Genomic DNA, 21,727 nt, shown 5'->3' with positions numbered 1-21,727 from the left:
GTGCTCTTCCGATCTACCCCGGCCAGGGCGCGGACTTTCCGCGCAGCGCGCGTGGCCTTCGCCCTCTAAGGCAGCCCGGGCGCGGGGGCACCGGGCGGGGACAAGCACACTGGCCGGCCTCCCTGCTTCGGCCATTCCGCTGCGGTCCCTTCGCTCCAGGCGCGATCAACTCCAGGGCCTGTGTTTGGGAGTCTAAGAAGCAGTTTGTCTGTCTCCACAGTTGGGATTTATTACGTACAAAATGGAAATCGAAGTTTTCCTGGAAAGGGAACACGCCGGATAACAATAACCCCCCGCATAGGAATAGTGGACTTTATGCTTTGATATGACGGAGGATGTGTAGGTAAGGCTTCAATCTTTGAACAACTGAGTAGATGCTCAGGAGAGAAGTTAAAGCACTGTGTCGAAGTGACTAATGCATCCGAGTATATAAAGTAATTTAAAAAGCAGGATTGATTTCTCCTTGGCGTCTCTCTGAGCAGTAGGCGCTGTGAGTCAGGGAGCCGCTGCGTTAATAACACAATTAACTCCGTGCATCTGCTCACCCGATGTAAGCACATATTGATGATGTGCTGTGCAGGTTCTGGGAGTGGTTTTTATTCCCATTTTACAGATAAGGCAGCAGAGGCCTGAAGTGGTTGGGTGACTTCTCCCAGGTTGAGCAGGCAGCGGATGAGTGTTTGTAGAATGACCCCTGAGCGCAGGGGCAGACTGCCAGCGCAGCCTGACAGTGGGCTTGGGGTGGGTGGGTGGTGTGTACCTGAAGGGGAGTTCCTGAATCTCTGTGTCCCCTGCTGCTGAACTGAGCGCCCTTCACACATTCCTCAAGACCTAAAGACTTCTGCGGGGTGGTAGGTCTAGAGAGCTTACTTTCCTGGGCAGGATTGGTGAGCAGCAGAAAGGGGAAGGGGCCTCCTGGTGGTCTGACCGGGCTCCCCCCGTGGCTTCATTGTGCCTTAGTCCTTACCAGTTTGTGGAGTCATTTTACCCAGTGAATTTTTACCTCTAGGGTCTGTAAAGTGTTTGGAGGAACCAGAGGGAAGCTGAAATGAATTTTGAGAAGAGAAGTGTGAGAACTCCAGACCGACGTGAGCAGGTTGGGGGCGGGGGGCGGGGTGCAGAGAGGAGCATGGAGATTTGCTGAAGACACTGGTGCTGATCCAGATTTCACACGGAGGAAGCTGTGAGTGGTTTTTACCAGAGGCACCCTGGCTGGGAAGCTGTTTTCCTGTAACATTTCCAGTGACCTCTTGGTTGGCTATGAAATGGCTGCTCTTTGTGCAGTGGGAACCTTTGAGGTTCTCATATTTCATACTTAAAAAAAAAATGTATAGAAAGAAGGAGTTGGCAAATGTAGGTCTCAAGATGGAAAATAAAAGGAACCTGGTAATTTTAACTCTCTCTGTACACCCCCTGCCCCCCTCCCCCACTCCCAGCCAACACAAAACCAACCCAACACACTGGTGGGATCAAAAACAAATATTGAAGCTCCGTGGTTGAGATCAAATGGTTCTGTGGAAATGAAAATGTTTACTCATAAAAGCTTAAAGAAAATGTCAGAAAATAATTTTTGTTTGTAGAGAAGCCGGAGGAGTAGCTTGGGGATTTTGTTTAAATACTGAATATGTCTTTCATGTAATTTTAACATCATCTGATAAATGTCTGTTACTCACTTCTCGTAGGTAAGGGTTGGTTGGTAACTCCTACCTACTTCTGCCATTTTTAATATATCCACCTCTTCTATAATTTATGTGAACATACAAACCATGGCTGTAAATTGAGATGGAGCTAAGGGCTGGGTAAGCTATTCACACAGAGGAGGGAGCCATTTTCACCAAAAATAGAACCAATGTCATCCTTTCCGAGAGTTGAGTAGGATGGAGGGGGATGAACTAAGAAAGGGCAGCCAGTAGAAAAGCTTGCTGTGATTTTACAGCTTTGTCACAGCTCTACTGTGTAGACATGACCAAAATTTAAAAGGTGGGGGAGAGGAATCAAGCCTGAGTTTCTCTCTCCCCCACTTAAGATGCTTTTCCTCATTCAGAAGTTCACTGCTATTTCCCGCTTCACTTCTGAGAAGTATTGTGCATTGTGTGTCTGTTTCTCCAGGAAAGTTGTGTTTTCACTCCCCAAGGAAGTTGTTTCCTACTTTCTTCCTTCCTCAGATCTCCCTCTTCTCCCGCCACACACATCTTGCTTCCCTTTTCATTGACAAAAGACAGCCACAGTCCAAGAAGTGCCTCACCAACACTCCCCACTCTCACGCCTATAGTCCCGTGTGTGTCCACCCCCGTGTTTTCCTTCCTACCTGTTGTCCTGCCAGAGGCTCTCCCCTCCTGGACGACCAGCCATCACATCCCCTTTCACCTTGTCAGGGAACATTTCTTGTTTTCTCCCCTCCATCTGTCTCTAGGGTCTTTCCTATCTGTACAAACATGCTTTGGTCCAGTGCTGTCCCATGGAACTTTCCACACTGATGGAAACATTCTTATCTGCGTGGTCCTGTACGGTGGTCACCAGCTACCTGCAGCTGTGGGGCACTTGAAATGTGGCTAGGGTGACTGAGACCTAAATTTTTTAAGTTTGAATAGCCACACGTGGCTAGTGGAGCCACCATGTTAGATAGCACAGCTTAGCGTCTCTCATTTTATTGGGTTGGCCAAAAAGTTCATTTGGGTTTTTCTATACCATCTCATGGAAAAACCTGAACAAAATTCTTGGCCAACCTGATACATCCCTGTCCTTCTTCTGTTCCACTTCTTTGCTCCCCTTTACCTGAGAACATCTCAAAAGAGAAGCCCGAAACCACCGTCTCCATTCATCTCCTCTGCCTGCCATTTGTCAGCCCTTCATAGCTTGTAGTCTGGCTTCTGAACTGCCGGGCCACTGATGAGCTGCATGTTGTCAGACCTCTGTCCTTGTCTTCCTCCCCTCCTCAGTAGTGTTCCTCCCCTGTGGCCACTCCCTCCCCCTCCCCTCCACACTCTCTTGGGTTTCCCTTCCGGTCCTGATGACTCCTCTTCAGTCTCCCTGCTGGTTGCTCCTCTGTCTGACCTCAGAGTGATGGGGTTGCTTAGGTCCTGGTCCTGGTTCCTTTTTGCTGTCCACACTCTCTTCCTTGGTGATGTTATCCCATCCCTCCATGGCTTTCAGTACTATCTATATGCTGGCAACTCCCATATTTATATTTCTTTCTTTTTTTTAATGTTTATTTTATTTATTTGGCTGTGCCAGGTCTTAGTTACAGCTCTTGTGATCCTCCATTGTCGTTGCAGCATGTAGGATTTTTAGTTGTGGCACTAGATCAGGGATCTAGTTTCCTGACTAGAGGTTGAACCCAGGCCCCCTGCATTGGGAGCTTGGAGTGTTAACCACTGGACCACCAGGGAAGTACAGCCCTTTCCCAGGGCTTCCTGCTATTGTTCATGCACAGAGCTCCCCAAACCTCTCCTTCCCTCTGTCTCTTCCATCCCCAGTCCTTGGCCCCACCGTCCACCCACTTGTAAGAGTCATCCTTGATTCTTCTCTTTCTCACCCCTGATATACAGGCTGTCAGTGGGTCCCCGGGGTTCTGCTCCTGGGATATTATCTGGGGGTGCATTCACCTCTCCCTAGAATCACAGCTCCTACCCTACCCCTGGCCATTCGCCTCCATCCTGGACTAACTTCCTCACAGGTACCCCCAGCATCCACTCTGGGGTGTCTCCGGTCCACTCTGCACACAGGAGCCCAGGTGATGAGTCACACCACTTTTCAATCAGGTCATACCCCTCTTTGCCTTAAGCCTCCGCCTGCTGACAAGAGGTTGTCCTGTGCCCTCTCCTCCCAGCCCCTCTGGCCTCCCTCCCTGCCTTCTGCTGACCCTGGCCTCCTTTCTTTTCTTGCCCTGCCTGGGAGGGCTTTGAATTCGTTCTTCCCTCCATCTGGAATGCTTTTGCCCCGGCTCTGCAGAAACCTTCCTCCTTCTCATCCTTGGCATTTGGGCATCGAGATCACCTGCTCAGGGTCTTTTCTAACCACCCCTGTCACCTGATGAGGTGGCTACACTTTGTTCCCACCATTGTTCACCACACCTGCTGTTGTTTGGGTTCTTTGTGCTTGTTTATCATCTGCCTTCCCCAATAGTATCCCGAGAGGATAAGGTATTACGTTCTTCACCAGTGAATCCCAACACCTAGCACCATGTCTTGCCCCTAATAGGCTTCCAATAAATTTTTTGATTGAGTCAATGCTTGAAGTGGTGGGCAGCCTTGCCTGGATGCCAGCCTAGAAGTCGTGATAATTTCTGGATTACCTTTTATATAGCATGCTTAATTGAGAGTTGCAAGGGCCAAGAGAGAAGGAAATCACATTTGGAGACAGTTTTCTTTTAATGCTGAAGCACACTGTTTAGCTTTTATTGTGACTTGGGTTAATTTTCAGGCTGTCGGCTGTCACCCGAGCATTGGGGTTGTAAATTGTCTTTCTACCTGCCTGCAGAAGGCTAAGAGAAAAGCCAGCTTGTGTGCTGTTGTGACTTTGGGATGATTTTGTCAGTGTTTACAAACAACATCTACTGTATTTCTGTTTGGCTTCAATTTACACTCATTTGTTTTGTTCAGCCAAGATTACGTTGCACTTGGTTATCTAACACCGGGGGCCTTCGCTTGGTAATCTATACTGGTTTGCTTTCTTCTGATGATCATTCCTTCTCCTTTAGTTTTCCACTCCTCTTGAATCACACCTAATTTCATAGTTCTTGCAAGTTAGAGACTTTTGTGGAGGGGGAGGTTTGTGTTGACTAAAATAAATAACAGGCTCTTGAATATATTGAGGACACTTGTCTTCCCTTGGTTCTGTTATGGGTTTCTTTTGTGTGTGTGTGTGTGTGTGTGTGTGTGTGTGTTGTGTGTGTGTGTGTGTGTGTGTGTGTGTGTGTGTGTGTGTTTTGGCCACACACCATGGCTTGCAGGATCTCACTTCCCCAACCAGGGATTGAACCCCAGCCCATGGCAGTACAAGTGCAGAATCCTAATCACTGGACTACCAGGAAATTCCTCTGTTGTGGGTTTTTTTGTTTTTGTTTTAATTTTTTTAATTTATCTTTGGCTGGTAACTTTGCCGCTGCTCTAGGGCTTTCTCTAGTTGTGGCTAGCAGGGGCTACTGTCTAGTTGCTGGGCATGGGCTTTGCATTGTAGTGGCTTCTCTGTGAAGCACGGGCTCCATGGTGCACAGGCTTAGCTGCCTCACGGCATTTGGGATCTTCCCAGACCAGGGATCAAACCTGTGTCATCTGCTTTGGTAGGCAAGGCAGATTCTTAACCACTGGACCACCAGGAATGCCTTCTTGTGGGTTTTTTAAACTTGACTAACTGAGGTCTCAAGCTCGTCGTCTGTAAGGCAGTTGGAGAATCTGTTGAGGATCCAGGATGAGCAGACCTACCAGTTGGTTGCTGCCCTTGTGGAGTTTATACTTTAGAAGGAAAACATAAGCCACATACACAAGTGCCAACTATATGTGTGAGTTTAAACAAAATGCTGTAATCCATAGAGTGTCAGAGGAACTATCGGGGGAACATAAGAAAGATTCCCCAGTACACTAGCCAGAAATGCTTAGGGAGACCCTTAACATGTCGGATCATCCTCATTGTTTAGACAGTCCTTAGTGTCACCCTTCGTGTCAGAGCTGGAAAAATACACAGTGCTTGGCATGGGGTAGATAACAAGTAGATATGTGCCGAATGAATGAATGACTCATTTTGGGTTGACTTTCACTTTGGGAAAATGCTGTCATGCTTACTGGAAACAGTCCTGAAACTCCTGACTTGGTTTTAGGATGGACTTGAGGGCATGTTTGCTGCTTGTGCACAATTCCCTGAAGGGTGACCTAGAACAGAAAGGGGCTTTGTTTTTTGTCTGATGGGCTCAGTGGTTTGTGTAAATTATTAGATTTCCTTTCTGCAGTGGCTTCTCGGGAACTTAGGAGACAGATGTGTGGTGACCTCATCACATTGATGAGATCTCATCCTTTACCACTATCTTCACTCAGTTTTTTGACCCTGTCCTTGGTTTGCCTTCACTCTTTCACTAAGTAAAAAAGAATAAGAAGAAAAAAAAAAAAAACCAGAAATAGCTTTGTTTTTTTCTAATTATAAAAGTATTACATGTTCATACTAAAAAAATAACAGTGTAAAGAAGAAAGTGAAAATTACTTGTCATCCCACATTGCAAGGATAACCTCCATCAGCAATCAGATGTCCATCTTTGCAGACTCTTTTCCATGTATACATGTCTCAGTGTCTAGATAGACGTTTATGTAGAGCAAGCAGTATCAAAAAATTGGATATTTATATCAAAATGGAATCATGTCACACATCTCTTTTGTAACCTAAGTTTTTCAACTTAAAATACCTTGAATGGACATCTTTCCCTGACAGTTACTATAAATATACACCATCATTCAACTCCAAACCTACTTCTGATTTATCATTTTGCTGAATTTTATACATCTCTGCTGAAATCCTTTTCTAGAGCAAGGCAGGGTGTAAATTAAAAAATAAAAGCCACATTTTGATAATCTTTTAAATGAATTACTGAAGGAAAGAAATGGTAGAGGAGACCAAGATCACAATTAACATTAGGTAATTTGCGGAGACTGTGTAATTTTGGATGAGTCACCGCTCCTTAGTGAATCCTGGTAGGAACACCGAGGATCCGTCGTGGTTGCTAAGGGTGGCTGGTGGACGAGGACCCAGCTGCTCAAACTGTCTCTGCTTGTTTGGAAATATTAGGGCAGAGTAATTCTGCTGTAAGACCTAGAAGAGAAGGCTGCCTACAAGCTGAAAGCACCCATGCCCACCCCTTAGACATCTTCCTCTGCAAAGCCCTGTGTCTGCTGGGCATTAGGCCCCTCCTGCAGAGAGGCTTCCCTTGGTGAGGGGATTGACAAGAACGCACAGTCAGGGAGGTCAGTACAGTCCCTGCTTCAGTTGTCAGGCAATTTAAAAAAAAAAATCTGGATAAATCCTGTGACAGATTACCTCTGCCAGCATTGGCACCTAAAACTTTTTGGGAAAAGACTTCTTTTGGTATATGGAGTGGGGATGGGATCTCCTTTTCCCTTTGAAAAGAAAAATTCCCTGCACCTTTGTCAAAAGTGAACAGCACCCCCAAACAGAGTTACAATAGAGAAAAAGCATTCTTCAGAATATTAGAACTCTCAGGTGTGCTGGGTCCTGACCTTATGGATCTTGAGAGTTAGACTTTTTTTTTTTTTTTTCTAATATGAAAATAAATTAGGCACAAAGGAGCCTCAAGAGGAGTTGGGGCCAAGAGCTGCTGATTTGCATGGGTTTGGATCCTTGGGTCCCCAAGCCCTGCATGTTCTCTGCCTGCACTTCTAGGTATTGCACGCGTGGCCTGCCCCACACCTCCAGTCATATTTATAGGCTTGGAGGTGCATGTTGGCAGCCAGAGCTGGCTTCCTAGCGGGGTGTGCGTTGTGTGGGAAGAGTGTCAGGTTGGGAACCTCTGCTGAATGTACGATGAAGCCTCCCTCCAGTAGTTCTGCCGCCGGGGGCTGTTAGTCATATGGTATCATTCTGGTAGAATTTATTTAAATTATATTTCAAATTAGCTTGTTAGAATAAAAATATGCATGTGGGGAACACATTTAGACATTTGTCAACGACTGGAGATTTTTTTTTTTAATTTTTATTCACAAGCCTGGTTGATAGTCGTCATCTTCTTCTAAGGAATTGGGGATCATGACATCCTCCACGCTGTGCAGAAAAGCTTAGGATAAAGCATTGCCACCAGCCGAAGCAATTAGCTTAAGAGCTGTGCATTAAGAGACCCCAGTAGTTGTTGTTGTTTAGTGGCTAAGTTGTATCTGACTGATTTACAACCACATGGACTGTAGCCCACCAGGCTCCTCTGTCCGTGGAATTCTGGCAAGAATACTGGAGTGGGTTGCAATGCCCTCCTCCAGGGGATCTTCTTGACCCAAGGCTCCAACTGAGTCTCCTGTACTGGCAGGCGGATTCTTCACCACAGAGCCACCTGGGAAGCCTAACAGACCTCCTAAACAGTGCTAAATACCCAGGTACCTCCCAGCCAAGTGGAGGCTGCATCCCAGCTGCCGGCAAGGCTCTGCCCAGTCCTTTTCAGTTGCCTTGTTCTAGGAGGTCTTGGTCCAGCTCTTGGGTGATGAGTAGGACCATCCAACCAGCGTTTGTCCTCCTTCCTCCCCTTGTGCACTGGGGGATGTCTTTTCTGCGGGTTACAGGGTAGGGGTTGTCCACAGGGATCCAATTAGTGAGACATATTGCAGACCCTGCTGCCCTGGCATTGGATCCCTTTTGGGATTTTTAATTGGGAAAGCTTTTAATTGGAGTTGTTCAGATAATGGAGAATGGGAGGGTTGCTTTGGTGTCTGTTGTCCTGTGGGAGAGGGGTGATGGAGAAGGTCCTCTTGGGGATGAAGAACAGGTCCTCCTGTGCTGGGAGGCTCTGAAGGGCAGGAGAAGGAGCTCCTGGTAGACATGGCTGATTTCAGCTCAGTTGGTCTGAGGACGAACTCTCTAACCCCTCCAGGCAGACTGGAACTAGAACTGGCTATCTCAGCAAGATGAGTCTGTTGTCATGGAAGTCCACCTGTCTGGAGACTGGAGAGGATGCTGAGTACAGATCCCAGCCCTCCTGGCTGGCTGTGTGAACTTGGACAAGTCATTTTATCTCTCTAGCTTCACCATCTGCATCTATCAAAGGACTGAGACAACTGACGAGTAAAATGAGTACATAACGTTTAGAACACTGTTTTGACACATAAATGGCTTCCCAGGTGGCACTAGTAGTAAAGAACTCATCTGCCAATGCAGGAGATGCAAGAGATGAGGATTTGATCCCTGGGTCGAGAAGATCCCCTGGAGAAGGAAATGGCAACCCACTCCAGTATTCTTGCCTGGAGAATCCCACGGACAGAGGAGCCTGGTGGGCTACTGTCCATGGGGTCGCAAAGAGTTGGACATGACTGAGCACACACGTATACTTCACTGACATAAATATTTCATCAGTGGTGACCAAGTTCACTAAGATTATCATGGTCATTTCTGCCTTGGATGGAAGGTCTGCAGGTGGCTCCCGATGTGCCTTTCGGGGATACACGGTTGGACATGGTCCATTCTTGGGCCCTCCTCAAGTCCTCAGCTGCTCTTTCCCAGTCCTGAGTATTGTCAGAGTTGGTTCTTTGTCATCATGTGACCCAGAGGATATGCAGTTTGCCTTCTGAAGCTTCCGCTCATATCACTAAGCCTCTCAGTTCGTGTGGGTGGAGAAATGTTACTAGCTAGTGGACAAGAAAGGTCAGGGAGCTGACCCACCTATCTTCACAAGAAAACCAGTTGCTTTCTTGGGGAGGTACAAGAGTGGACCAAAAATAAAAACCAAAAATCAGTATCTCCCTATTGTGGGCATCAGACTAGTGATTTGTGCTGCTGGTTAGGGAGCCCTTCATTGTATATTCATTCACTTATTCATTCAACAAATCATGGCCATCTACCTTACGTGCTGTGAACAATCACAGTGATGGCCCCATGATGCTTTCAGTCTAGTAGGGGAGGTAGACGTCAAACAAATGTTACCTAATGAACTAACATGGGAGATACTGATATGGGGCCAGGGCCTATGTGGACTAGACAGTAATTGGTTTCAGGGTCTCATATCTCTGATTCCCACCCACTTATATGGATCTGAACTCCTTTCTGATCACCCTTCATCTGTTCATCAGCTCTGGTAACTTTCTTTTTAAAAGTTATTTATTTATTTTCAAATTTTTTGGCTGCACCACAAGGCATGTAGGACCTTAGTTCCCCAGCCAGGGGTTGAACCTGTGTCCCCTGCATTGAAAGCACAGAGTCTAAACCAGTGGACCACCAGGGAAGTCCCTCCTGTAACTTTCTTGGCCATCCCTTAGCTTTTGTGCACCTTCTCTGGGCCAGGCGACAGGATGACAGAGGCTGTTGGGACAGAGTTCCTGCCCTCCCAAGGGAGATGGATGGTGGGTAGCTAATTAGGACAATGAAATAGCCTTTTATTGAAATGTCCTTAAGGATAAAATTCCTAACTCTTTGAGAAGTTGCAGAAGGCTTCTTGAAAAAGGTGACTTTGAAACTGAGTTTTGAAGGATAAGGAGGAGTTTCCGAGGCAGACAGAACTGTAGGGCAAAGGGAAGCATTGAGATGGAGAGAGCTGCCCACAGGAGGCAGTAGAGTGTTCAGGTCAAGAACAGAGACCTCGGACTCAGGCCTGGGCTGGCCATTCGCTGGCTATACGGCTTGGAGCAAGATACTGACCTTTGTGAACTTCACTTTCCTTATATGTGAAATGGGACTGATGATAGTACCACCATCATAGTGTGGTTGTGAGGATTAAACGAAGCACACGCTGTGATGTGCGTTAGCTGTTAGCAGTGGGCAGGGAGGTGAGAAAGAATGTGAAGTGCGTGGTGAGGGTGGCGAAGGGGTCAGGAACGTACAGACATGAAGGAAAGGCCTTTGTGCTACATGTTAGAGACTTTATCCCATAGGTGGCAGGGGGAGCCAGCCATGGGTGAGGCTGGAGGTGAGAGGAGCAGTTCGCCTTGGTACCTAAGAATGAGGCCTGAGTTCCAGGCAGTAGCAGGCAGTGGGCTCAGAGAGGATGAGGTAACTTGCGTTAGGAGGCAGAAACATGCTATGTCCTATGGAATTTTGACTTCAGTCTATAGGTAATGAGGGAACACTCAGTTTTGAGGAGAAAAACATTACTCGTGTTAGGAAAATTATTCCAGAGATGATAATGAAGGGTAGTGCAGAAAGTTGAGAGACTGGAGGAAAGGGACCTCATAGAAACTAGCCACAGTCCAGGCAAGAAGTGTTGAGAGCAGAGAGCATGTATGGCACAGATTTATATATGTAAACCATGCCCTGTTCTGTTCTGGATCTGTGGCAGCTTCTAGGAGTATGTATAATACAATAAAGCAGAAAAATATATGTAAGACACCTTGCCAGAGATGAGAGAGTGAAAGCTTGAATGTCTTTCCTATAGAGTTGCTAAATCAGGACACAAACTAAACTATTACTTAATGAGAACTTAGTGGGTTTGAGTTAGTATGCAGTGTGTCTATACAATATCTCATTTAATTCTCACAACAACCCTCACTTTCATAGTTGGAGAAACTGGGCTTGAGAGATTTAGTAATCTGTTCATACTCACATCCAGGAAACCAAGCTCTCGCCTATTTGAGAGCAGAATTCATGTTCTTAAGATGCATTTTCTAGAGGCCAAAGGCACCCTGAGAGTCATGTGGGAGGTGAACCCACAGCTCTTGATTGTTGTAACGGGAGAAAGGGAGAGGTGGAGCTGCCAGCAATTCGGGTATTTCTAGAATGCTTGACTGAGTGGATGGTGGTGCCATTGACTGAGATTAAGAACACAAGAGGAGATACAATTTAGGGGAGAGAGTTGATGAGAGTTTAGTCTGGGTGAATGTGGTGAATTTCCACTTGTAGTGGGTCATGTGTAGTGGCCTCTATCAATAGAAATTCAGCTCTGCTGCTGCTGCTAAGTCGCTTCAGTCGTGTCCGACTCTGTGCAACCCCATAGATGGAAGCCCACCAGACTCCCCCGTCCCTGGGATTCTCCAGGCAAGAAAACTGGAGTGGGTAACCATTTCCTTCTCAAATGCATGGAAGTGAAAAGTGAAAGGGAAGTAACTTAGTCATGTCTGACTCTTAGCGACCCCATGGACTACAGCCTACCAGGCTCCTCCATCCATGGGATTTTCCAGGCAAGAATACTGGAGTGGGGTACCATTGCCTTCTCCTAATTCAGCTCTAGCACTCAGCAATTAGGGTAGAATCAGAGGTACAGATTTGAGAGCCATCACCTCTGAGATGGACTTGATCACCCAAGGAGAGAGTGGATCAAGAAGATGAAGATGGGAGTCTTCCCTGGCCATCCAGTGGTTAAGACTCTGCGCTTCCAGTGCAGGGGGTGTGGGGAACTAAGATCCCACATGCTGCACAGCACAGCCGAAAAATAAAAATAAATAAAATAACAATAAGAATAATAAAAAAAATTTTTTTAATACTTTTAAAAGATGAAGATGGAACTCTGGGAAAGGACACCAGTTGAAGAGAAGGAAAAGCCAGTGAGTGAGATTTAGAGGTGATGATACTGGAGGAAGGCTGGAGGAGAGCAGTGTTGTGAAAGCCAGGAGACAAGAGGCTGAAAGGGAGGTGTATTCAACATGAGTGAAGGCCTTGGGAAGCTGGATGGGGACCCAAGGTGCGTGCTGTTAAATCCCTCTGTAGGGGTGGGAGAGTTAGAGCACTGATGGATTTTAAGAGCAGCTTCAGCCAAGTGTGAAGGCACAAATCCATCTGCAGTGGTTTAAGGAGTGAGTGTACGGCAGGGGAATAAAGAAGTCAAGCTGAGCTTGAGGATGAGTCAGGGTAGAAGGAAGGCTGATTTTCATTTCATCAGTTGAGCATGTTGGGAGGCTGAGGGGGAAATAGAAGTGGAGATTGAAGATATTAGAGAAAGATGACAGGCAGTGTGGTTGGCACAGGGAAGTGGATGGCAGGAAGGAACTAGAACAAGAGCTTTATGCTGGGAGGATCGCCCTTAGAGACTAGGCAAGGTGCAGGTATGGTGGCATTTTGAGGCTGAGGTGGAAAGGGGAATGAGGGAGCTGGGTCGCCTGGCTTTTCCTTCTCTGTGTAAGCTAAGGAATTGATCTGAGAACCAGGGGGTAGATTAGGAAGAGAAGAAATGGTTTGATACAGCTGACTGTGGGCAAATACAGATTTGTGAGCAGCCTTGCAGTGTCCATTGGAGACTAAGGAATATGTTGGTAAATGTGCTAGTTGCCAACGTGCGAGGTGACCTGGGGGCAGGAACAGAGGCAAGCAGCCCCAGACCCAGAGGGTGGGCAGTCAGATATGGGCAGCCCAGTTGGACTCCAAGTGCTTTACCTTCCGCAGCCCTGGGGATGCTGTGTGGAGGAGGAGAGAGCCTGCTTCGTCTCCATCAGTCACCTCTCTGCCCTCGCTTCTCCGAATAGCCAGCCATTTTTCTGTTGTTAATAATCTTCCAGACCTTTCCTAAAAAATGCATTAAAATTTTTGCCAGCATGACCTCTTTGAATAATGAGATCTGTAAGTTTATTAACCTCTGTGAGAAGTAGATTTCCTTGCTCCATGGAAGCAGATAATCTCTTGGAGGGAATGAACATTAATGTGGTGACCCAGAGGGTCAGCTCAACACCTGAGGGCTCAGGCTTTTCTGTGGGGATGGCTCATCTTGTGCCCTTGCCCCCATCAGCTGACGTGGCATGTGCCCCATGGAAGGTGGGCTGGGCACTTCTGCATAGCCCTCTCCTTGGTCCCACTCTGAGTCTTGCAGTGGCCCGAAGTTGAGACAGAGAAACCAACATAGCAAGACCTCATTTCTTTCCTTCCTTTCTTCCATGTTTTGCTGTGCTGGGTCTTCCTTGTGGTGTTTGGGCTTCTCTAGTTGTGGCACTCAGTCTCAGTTGCCCTGCGGCATGTGGGATCCTGGTTTCCCAACCAGATGTCAAACCTCCATCCCTTGCATTGGAAAGCAGATTCTTAACCACTGAACCACCAGGGAAGTCCCCTTGTTTCTTTGGATGAGTCTAATTCTCTAAGTATGAGGAGGGGAAGGTTGGCCAGGAGAGCACTGAGTTGTATGCAGACAAGAATATCTAGACAGTAGGTCTGTTCTTAGAGGCCCAGGAACCCACTGGAGTTGGGAAGGGCTTTAGGACATGTGCTATGTGACCGTGTTGAAACACATCCTCTGTTGTTCCAGTGGCAGCCTTCAAATCTGCACACGTATTGGATAGTTGGCATAAGCTACTTGCAGGGCGTTCAGCTAAGTAGCAGCAATCCATGACTTCATCCTCATTAGTTTGGTGTTTCAGGTCTGTTCTAACCTCGTCTGACCTACCTGCCTTCTGTGTACCTGAATGCTTGGCCTGTGCCTCTCTATATTGTTTATCACATAAAGCAGTTGATTATAATACAGTGTTATATCAACTGCTTCTTCCCACCCTTGCTAACTAGACCAGCACAGTCCCATAGAAATATGAAGCCACAAATGTAATTTTACATGTTCTAGTTTCCATTAAAAAAAGCAAAAGAAACAAGTGAAATGAATTTTAATGTATATTATTTATTTATTTATTGGAATATAATTGCTTCACAATGTTGTGTTAGTTTCTGCTGCACAACAAAGTGAATCAGCTATAGGTATACATATATCCCCTCCCTCTCGGACTTTCCTCCCACCCCATCCTACGCATCTAGGTCATCAGAGTACTGTGCTCCCTGTGCTATATATAGCAGGTCCCCACTAGCTTACTATTTTACACATGGTGGTGTGCATATGTTGTTGTTTAGTCACTAAGTCGTGTCCAACTCTTCTGTGACCCCGTGGACTGCAGCCCCCCAGCTTGCTCTGTCCATGGGATTTCCCAGACAAGAATACTGGAGGAGGTTGCCATTTCCTTCTCCAGGGGATCTTTGTGATCCAGGGATTAAACCCGTGTCTCCTGTTTCTCCTGCATTGGCAGGTGGACTCTTTGCCACTGAGCCACCTGGGAAGCCCCAGTCAGTCCTAATCTCCCAGTTCATCCCACTCACCCGTCCCCCACCCTCCGTGCCCACATGCCCATTCTCTACATCTGCATCTCTATTCCTGCCCTGCAGATAGGTTGATCAGTATCATTTTTCTAGGTTCCACCTATATGCATTAATATACTGCATTTGTTAATTCTAACATATTTTAACCAAATATATAAATAAATATTATTATTTTTAACATTGAACAATTTAAGTCAGACATGGCCCTCTTATTTCCATGGAATTCTCGTTCTAGTGAGGGAGACAGATTCCACCTGTCTCTGCCCACTCCCAGCCCTCTCCTCCCGCTGCAAGCATCCACAAATGAAATAGCTGCAAGTTGTGCTCAGTGCCATGAGGGAAGGAAGCAAGGGCTGAGCCCAGCTTCAGGCCGTATGTTTATGGGCTGCCTCCAAAGAGGTGACATTTAAGCTGCTCTATCACGTGACGAGCAGGAGCAGATCGTTTTAGGTGGAGGGAGGGGTGGGGTTAAAGACCCAGTGTGGGAAGGGGCTGCCCAGAATGTTTCAGAAACTGAAATCAGAACTTTGGGGCTGGCTGGCAGCAAGGGAGGGAGGGGCGCCCAGGCTGGAGTTGGAGAGTAGGTAGGCATGAGGGCACACCAGATCTCATAGGCTGTGGCATGGACGATGGCTTATATTTGAAATGCTGTGAGAGCAGATAAGACTGAAGGGTTAGGACAGACCTGCGGGTGGTTAAGATTCTGTACTTCCAGTGCAGTGGATGTGCGTTTGATCCCTGGTCAGGGAACCAAGATCCCACATGCCAAGGGATGCTGCCAAAAACAAACAAACAAACAAAAAAAAGACAGAAAGGTTTTAATAGGCCTGTGACACAGCCCTTTCTTCGTTTTAAGAAGACTTCTCTGGTGCTCTATGCAGAATGGATGAAAGGGGATAAGACCTGAAGTGAGGAGAAGTGACAGGGTTCCTGTGTTCTAGTTCAAAGAGGATGCTGGCTGAGCCTGAGAAGGTCACAGAGGGAAGGAGAGAAGTGAGCAGACTGCAGATGTTTTGGGGGAAGATTTGTTAGAGCTTTCAGAGAGATTGGTTGTAAGATAGGAATAAGGGGGAGGGAAGGAATGAGAAGGATCCCTTTGGTTTGGGGTTGAAGCAAGTGGTGGCCACTTGATGTGAAGACCCGACTCATTGGAAAAGATCCTGATGCTGGGAAAGATTGAGGACAGAAGAAGGGGACAACAGAGGATGAAATGGTTGGATGGCATCACTGACACAATGGGCATGAGTTTGAGCAAGTTCTGGGAGTTGGTGATGGACAGGGAAGCTTGGTGTGCTGCAGTCCATGGGGTTGCAAAGAGTTGGACACGACTAAGCGACTGAACAACAATAAGGTGTAGGGAAGCATGGAGGAGCAGAAGGTGAGGGGTGGAATGGGAGACTCAAGGTCAAATGGCCACATCATCTTAAGCTTGAGGGGGTGTGTGGAGCTGGGCAGAAGGCAGGGACTTAATGTAGCTTGGGTTCAGCAGAGGTCAGACTGGAAGAGATTGGGCGACTTCTTGATGGATTGAGAAGGAAGGCAGAGGAGGAGAGGGCTCAGAAGCGTCCATTTTCCAGGTGGTCGTAGAGCAGGCGGAGCCAGCAAGAAAGATAGAGGAGGAGAGCCCAGGGAGGGAGGAAGGGAGGGGCTGTGTCTCAGCAGGGGGCTTGGATGTCAGTGTTGAGTGCTGCACAAGTGGCCTAGGGCTGAGTGGCGTGGTGGCTGATAGTGGCCCTGACCTGAATCCAGACAGAGGTGAGTCAGGCGGGGCCAGGCACCAGGCGGGCCGGAAGATGAATGGGAGGCTGGGATGGGGGTTGTGTGAAGGATGTGTGGACCACTTTCTCAGGAAGTTGACTGGAACTTCCCTGCTGGTCCAGTGGCTCAGACTCCATACTCCCGATGCAGGGGACCCGGTTTCGATCACTGGTCAGGGAACTAGATCCCACATGCCGCAGCTAAGAGTTTGCATGTGTGTGTTAGTCACTCAGTCGTGTCAGACTCTGTGCAACCCCATGGACCAAGCTCGCCAGGCTCCTCTGTCCATGGGATTCTCCAGGCAAGAATACTGCAGTGGATTCCCATGCCCTCCTCCAGGTCATCTTCCCAACCCAGGGATCGAACTCGCGTCTCCCACATGGCAGGCAGACTTGTTACATCTGAGCCACAAGGGAAGTCCCTAAGAGTTCACACGCTGAAACTAAAAGACCCTGCATGCCGCAACTAAGACCCTGTGCAGCCAAACGAATGAACGAGTGAGTGGAGTTGACAGTGGAGGGAATGGAGTCATGAGACAACCACATGAGAGGCTGTGGGTAAAGGGAGAAGGTATTTAAGATAGGTATTAAGATCAGCATGTGTGGATGCTGGCAGGAATGCTGCCCGAGAGAAGCAGGGTGACCCAGGAGCCAGGCCTTATGGTGACAGGAGTGGGGTTCAGAGCATCGGGGGAAGACTGTCCCTTGGAGCAGAGAGGGAAGGAGGAAAGGAGGCCACAGTAGGAGCAGATGGAGGCAGGTCTGGGTGTGGTGGAAGGTGCTTGAGTTCTAGTCCAGGGCTCTTGTTTCTTGCCAGGATGTATGAGGCAGGCTCATTAGCTCAGAGCAAGGGTGGAGGACTGGGGTTGGGAATCTGAGGAGAAGAAAACAGAGTGAAATTGTCTGGGACTGGATGGCCAGCCTCCCAGAGAAACCTAGGCTTTGTGGGCCATTGCAGAGTGACAGTTTGAGGTCAGAGAACATGCATTTAAAGTGAAACACGTCCACCCAGTTTTGTCCACCCGGTTGCTTGGGTGTGGGCGCAGAGGAGGCAGATGGCAGAGTGCATCAGGTTGGGAGGCAAGGAATTCCCACAGGGCGGGGAACAGTGATGGAAGAAAGTGAACTCACTGAGGGCATGGGGAAGAAGGCACTGGGTGGGAGAAGCTGAGTCCAGGGCGAGGCGTTTGTCCTGTGGGTGTGGGTGGTGACAGGAGGTGGACGGAGGATGAGGCGGGCTCGGAGCTGAAGCCCCCATCAGTGGCAGGAAACACTTGGAGGCCGGCGTGGGTGTGGCAGGGGCAGGTGACTGGAATGGCCTCGCCTCCAAGGGCACAGAGAGAGCCACACTCTGGGGGCCGCGAGGACACCAGCCACCCGTCTCCCCTTGGGTTCCGCTTTTGTGGAGGGTGAGAGGAGTGGACCAGCTGTGTATGGCTGTGTATGTCCTCATGGACTAGCTTTGTGTCAGTTACGGTGTGAAGGTGAAGGGGGTATTCTGGCTGGACAGCTGGTCCCACAGGTTTCAAGGACTTTAGGAGATTTGAGAGTGTAGGGAGGAGGGAAAGACTGGCTCCAATTTAGCAGGGAGGACCAAGAGCCTGGATGATGCTGGGTGACTGGGAGGGTGTGGTCCCCTGGCTGTCTCCCAGGTAGAGGGATGAGAAGTGAGACGGATCTTTCCAAGCATGTGAAAGACCTGGGGATTTGAGTTGGTGGTGGGTTCCCTGTGAGTCAGCTCCAGTGATGTGGCCGGCTAAAACTTTGAAGCTCTTAGCCGAAGTATGAAATAGCTGGCGGTGAGGGGTCTGCTGCATGTGACATCCAGAATATTGTGTGTGGTTCTGGGTGCTGAGTTCATTTTCTAGGGAGGATGGCTGTAGTTTTTTATCAGATTTTCAAAGCAGTCCTTGACCCTAAAGAGATGAGAATCGCCTGTTGAAAGGATGTGGGCATGTTCAGCTGAGAGAAGAGAGAATTTGGGCCAAGAGGCAGAGGCAGGAGAGAGTGGCTTCCATGTAGAGGACCACTGCCATTTGGAGGAGGCGGTTTGCTCCTGTGGACACATCTGGAGGGACTAGAACCAGAGGGAGGGAGGCTCAGGCAGAGGGTTTGGCTCCATGGGGGCTGAGGGGGCCTGAGTGACCTGGGTGTACACAGGTGAGGGGTACACAGGGCAGGGACAGAAAGAGGTGGCCTGTGATGGCTGTGAAACCGTTGTCCAGACCTTGTTCTGAGAAGCAAAAAGCTCTGGGCTCTGCCAGGCTTTCCTATAGGGTGAGGATGTGGTGTCGTGGGCTGAGCTTCACTGGGAGACGTGAAGGCCCTGCGGTGGCTCAGTGCGGCTCAGTGAACGCTGAGGCCCCCAGAAGCCTGCCTGCCTTTCCTCAGACAGTGTCCTCTCAGGGTGCAGGCCCCTCGCCCATCCTCAGTGGGCCCCTCTGTGATGTGGTGTGCTGAGTGTTCCCTGGGCACAGACTTGAGGGCTGCCTAGTCCTAGCCCACATCTCAGCCAGGGCTGTGAGCCCACCTTCGTGGGCCCTCAGGCGCCCACCTTGGTGGCCTGTGCATCTCTTCCAGCATGTGGAGTTGGGTGAGACGATCTCTGAATCGGCCCTGGGGTGGAGCAGAGTATACTAGCTCAGGGGCCCCCTCCCTCCCCACACCCAGCAGGCTCCCAAGAGGTTCCTGGCCTCCCACCTGACTTTGGCACCCACAGCATCTGATCTGCTAAGTCTGAAAGCGACTCCCTTGGGACAAAACTGATGATTAATCAAGTTTGACTTTTGTCAGAGCTTCCTCTTTTTTTTTTCCCTTCTCAGTTTTTTTCTTTCTTTTTTTTTTTTAAAGCAGGCATGTTTCACCAAGAATGGAAAATTCTGGAAAATTGGAATTCCACCACCTGACTGAAAGCCCTATCACTGGCTTCAAGGGAGGGAGCTTTAAAAAGCCACTCCTTGGCTTCTCCCATGAATTTTAAGTATTCTGAAAGCTTTGCCCACAAAGGCAGCAACGCCTCATCCCTTGAATAATTAAATAGAGCACACTGGGGTTGGCGGGACAGCATAGGCCCAGGCACACCGTTCCTCTGGGAGCCTCCTCCTCAAGTGGGGAACTCAGCGGGAGCCCGAGGAGGTCCTCCTCGCAGAGAGATGGATGCAGCTGCAAACAGCCGTCTTTCAAGCAGTGGGTAAGGTTGGCACAACCCTGGCAGTGTCGCGGAAACGGATGCAGGTGTCACGTGATACGGCACATGTTTTCCCTGAGGTGCTGCCATCCAGCAGCTGTTCGCACAGGCCCTGTGAGGTCTTGGTTGGTCTTTCTTGTCCCTTCGCTGCCACATCACTGCCCATGTAAGGTGTCCATGGCCTTGGGCCATATCCCCCATCTCCCAGCCACTGTAGTATTGACATTGGTTTCTCTGTGTACTTGGTGGAAATTTCTGGAGACTCTGTGAGGGCAAGAGAAGGCTATTTTATCTTCTAGCAGATGACCCTCCCCTCAGGAGCCATGGTAGCATCTCGGAACTGGCCGATTATTTCCTGGCTGTCTTCCTGTTCCATAATTACACAGGCTCTTTATCTGTGAGGCCACAGAATGGTGTGCTGGACAGACAGAGGTTGTGTCAGATAGTCAATGTGGTGTCTTACTTGAGTTCTGTGGAAGACTGAGTTTTGCTGGGAGGAAAGGAAGGCATATTTGTTGATTATCTATAGGTATTATTTCATTTAAGCTTCATGTTTTATGGATAAGGAAATGATTTCAGAGAGGTTAAGTTACTTGGCGAATGTCACACAGCCAGCACATTGAGTGGGCTGGTGGTTATGTATGTTATCTGACTCTGAGACTTGTACAGTTCCAGAAGAAATGAAAAACACTCTTTGTTTCAAAAGTGTAAACTTGAGGTCTAAAAGAAGAGATATGTTTAAGGAAGCTCTGTTAGCACACCTTCCAAACAGCAGGGGTTAAGAGCAGGTATCTTTAGTCTGGTGTGAGCACAAAGCCATTCACACAGCTGAGTTTTCTTTATTTTAAAAATTTTTTTACTTATTTATCTATTTATAGCTGCACTGGGTCTTCATTGCTGTGTGTGGGCTCTTCTCTAGTTGAGGCAAGTGGGGGTCTACTCCCTAGTTGCGGTCTGCAGGCTTCTCATGGCGGTGGCTTCTCTTCTTGCAGAGCACAGGATCTAGGTGCTTGGGCTCAGTAGTTGTGGTGCACAGGCTTAGTTGCTTTGCAACATGTAGGATCTCCCTGGACCAGGAATCAAACCTGTGTCCCCTGTATTGGTGGATTCTTAACCACTGGGCCACCAGGAAAATCCCTCTTTCTTTTTTAAATCCAAAATGTGCTTTTTGTGATGGTTTCCCACTCATCTGGATTCAGGGTGCTTTTAATGCTGCTTCCATCTGAAAGAGCATCTGTCTGCAAGCCTGGCTTTTCCTCTGTAGGCTTGCTGAGGACAGTAGAGCAGCCAGCACACAAAGCTGTTTGTTCCTGGCTAGAGATGGTTGTAGTATCTTGGGCACTTCACATCCATGAGATGGGAACTGGGGCTCCACACCAGGCGCTTCTTGTGTGTCCTCTTCTCCTCTTCTGGAGAGGGATGGAGGGGATCGTTTGTGAAAGGCACATTCTGGTGGGGAAGTCGTCACTACCAGAACACAGCCAAGTTTTCTACAGATTTCTTTCACCCTGAATCTACTGAGCCATTCCTTGGTCTTCCTTTTCTCATCCTTCTCTCCCAGTTTCTCTTGGCCCTTTTCCTCAGATCTCAGTAGAGGTTCTCAGAATGACTTAATTCTTCACCCTTGTTGAGTTGTATGTTGCAATCGACATCTATTAAGACGTTGTTCAGATCACGTAATAGGAGTCCAAGTCCCCAATAAGTAAACCTGTTAGGCTGGGTCTGTATCTGATGACTTACTTTGATATTAATCTTGACACAGGGCAGGGTGGTAAGATCACCAAAGCCCACACTGTTCTTACCTGCTTTTTGGCTGTGAATCAGGATCTTTCTCATATTTGCCAGGGGTTCAGGTCTTAGTTGATTGCCTGCATTGCTTGTCTCAGAGATGCACAAGAACTTCTGTTTCCCCAGGTGTTGTGGCTGCTTTGTTGCAGCTGAGGTTCTCCTGACTGGAATTGAAGGACCCGCCTGTCAGGAACCTGAGAAGCAAGGTACTTGAATGATGTGATTTTCAGGACTGGTTTCCCTGGCAGCACTTTATCTCTGTAGAAGAAGGGGATTTCAGTCCTGCAAATCACATCATTCAAGTACC

At 48.2% G+C, this 21,727-nt stretch overlaps 1 protein-coding gene across 2 annotated transcripts in view; it reads left to right on the top strand.

The window, feature by feature from the left end:
- The window catches only part of HOMER2 (homer homolog 2 (Drosophila)), a 127,931-nt gene that overhangs the window by 37,568 nt on the left and 68,636 nt on the right, over nucleotides 1-21,727 (top strand). Inside the window, exon 1 of one of the 2 annotated variants that reach the window (XM_010841106.1) lies at nucleotides 109-343. The exons of the other annotated variant lie outside the window; for it this stretch is intronic. Coding sequence (XP_010839408.1) covers nucleotides 336-343 — 8 coding nt within the window. The 5' untranslated portion in view covers nucleotides 109-335. Of the gene's footprint in view, nucleotides 1-108; nucleotides 344-21,727 lie in introns of those variants that run through there. 2 annotated transcript variants of the gene reach the window in all.

This window comes from Bison bison, unplaced genomic scaffold, assembly GCF_000754665.1.
Source record: "Bison bison bison isolate TAMUID 2011002044 unplaced genomic scaffold, Bison_UMD1.0 scf7180017864155, whole genome shotgun sequence".
Lineage (NCBI taxonomy): Eukaryota > Metazoa > Chordata > Mammalia > Artiodactyla > Bovidae > Bison > Bison bison.
Note: the sequence above shows the minus strand (reverse complement) of the source record. Positions and strands in the feature narration are given on the sequence as shown.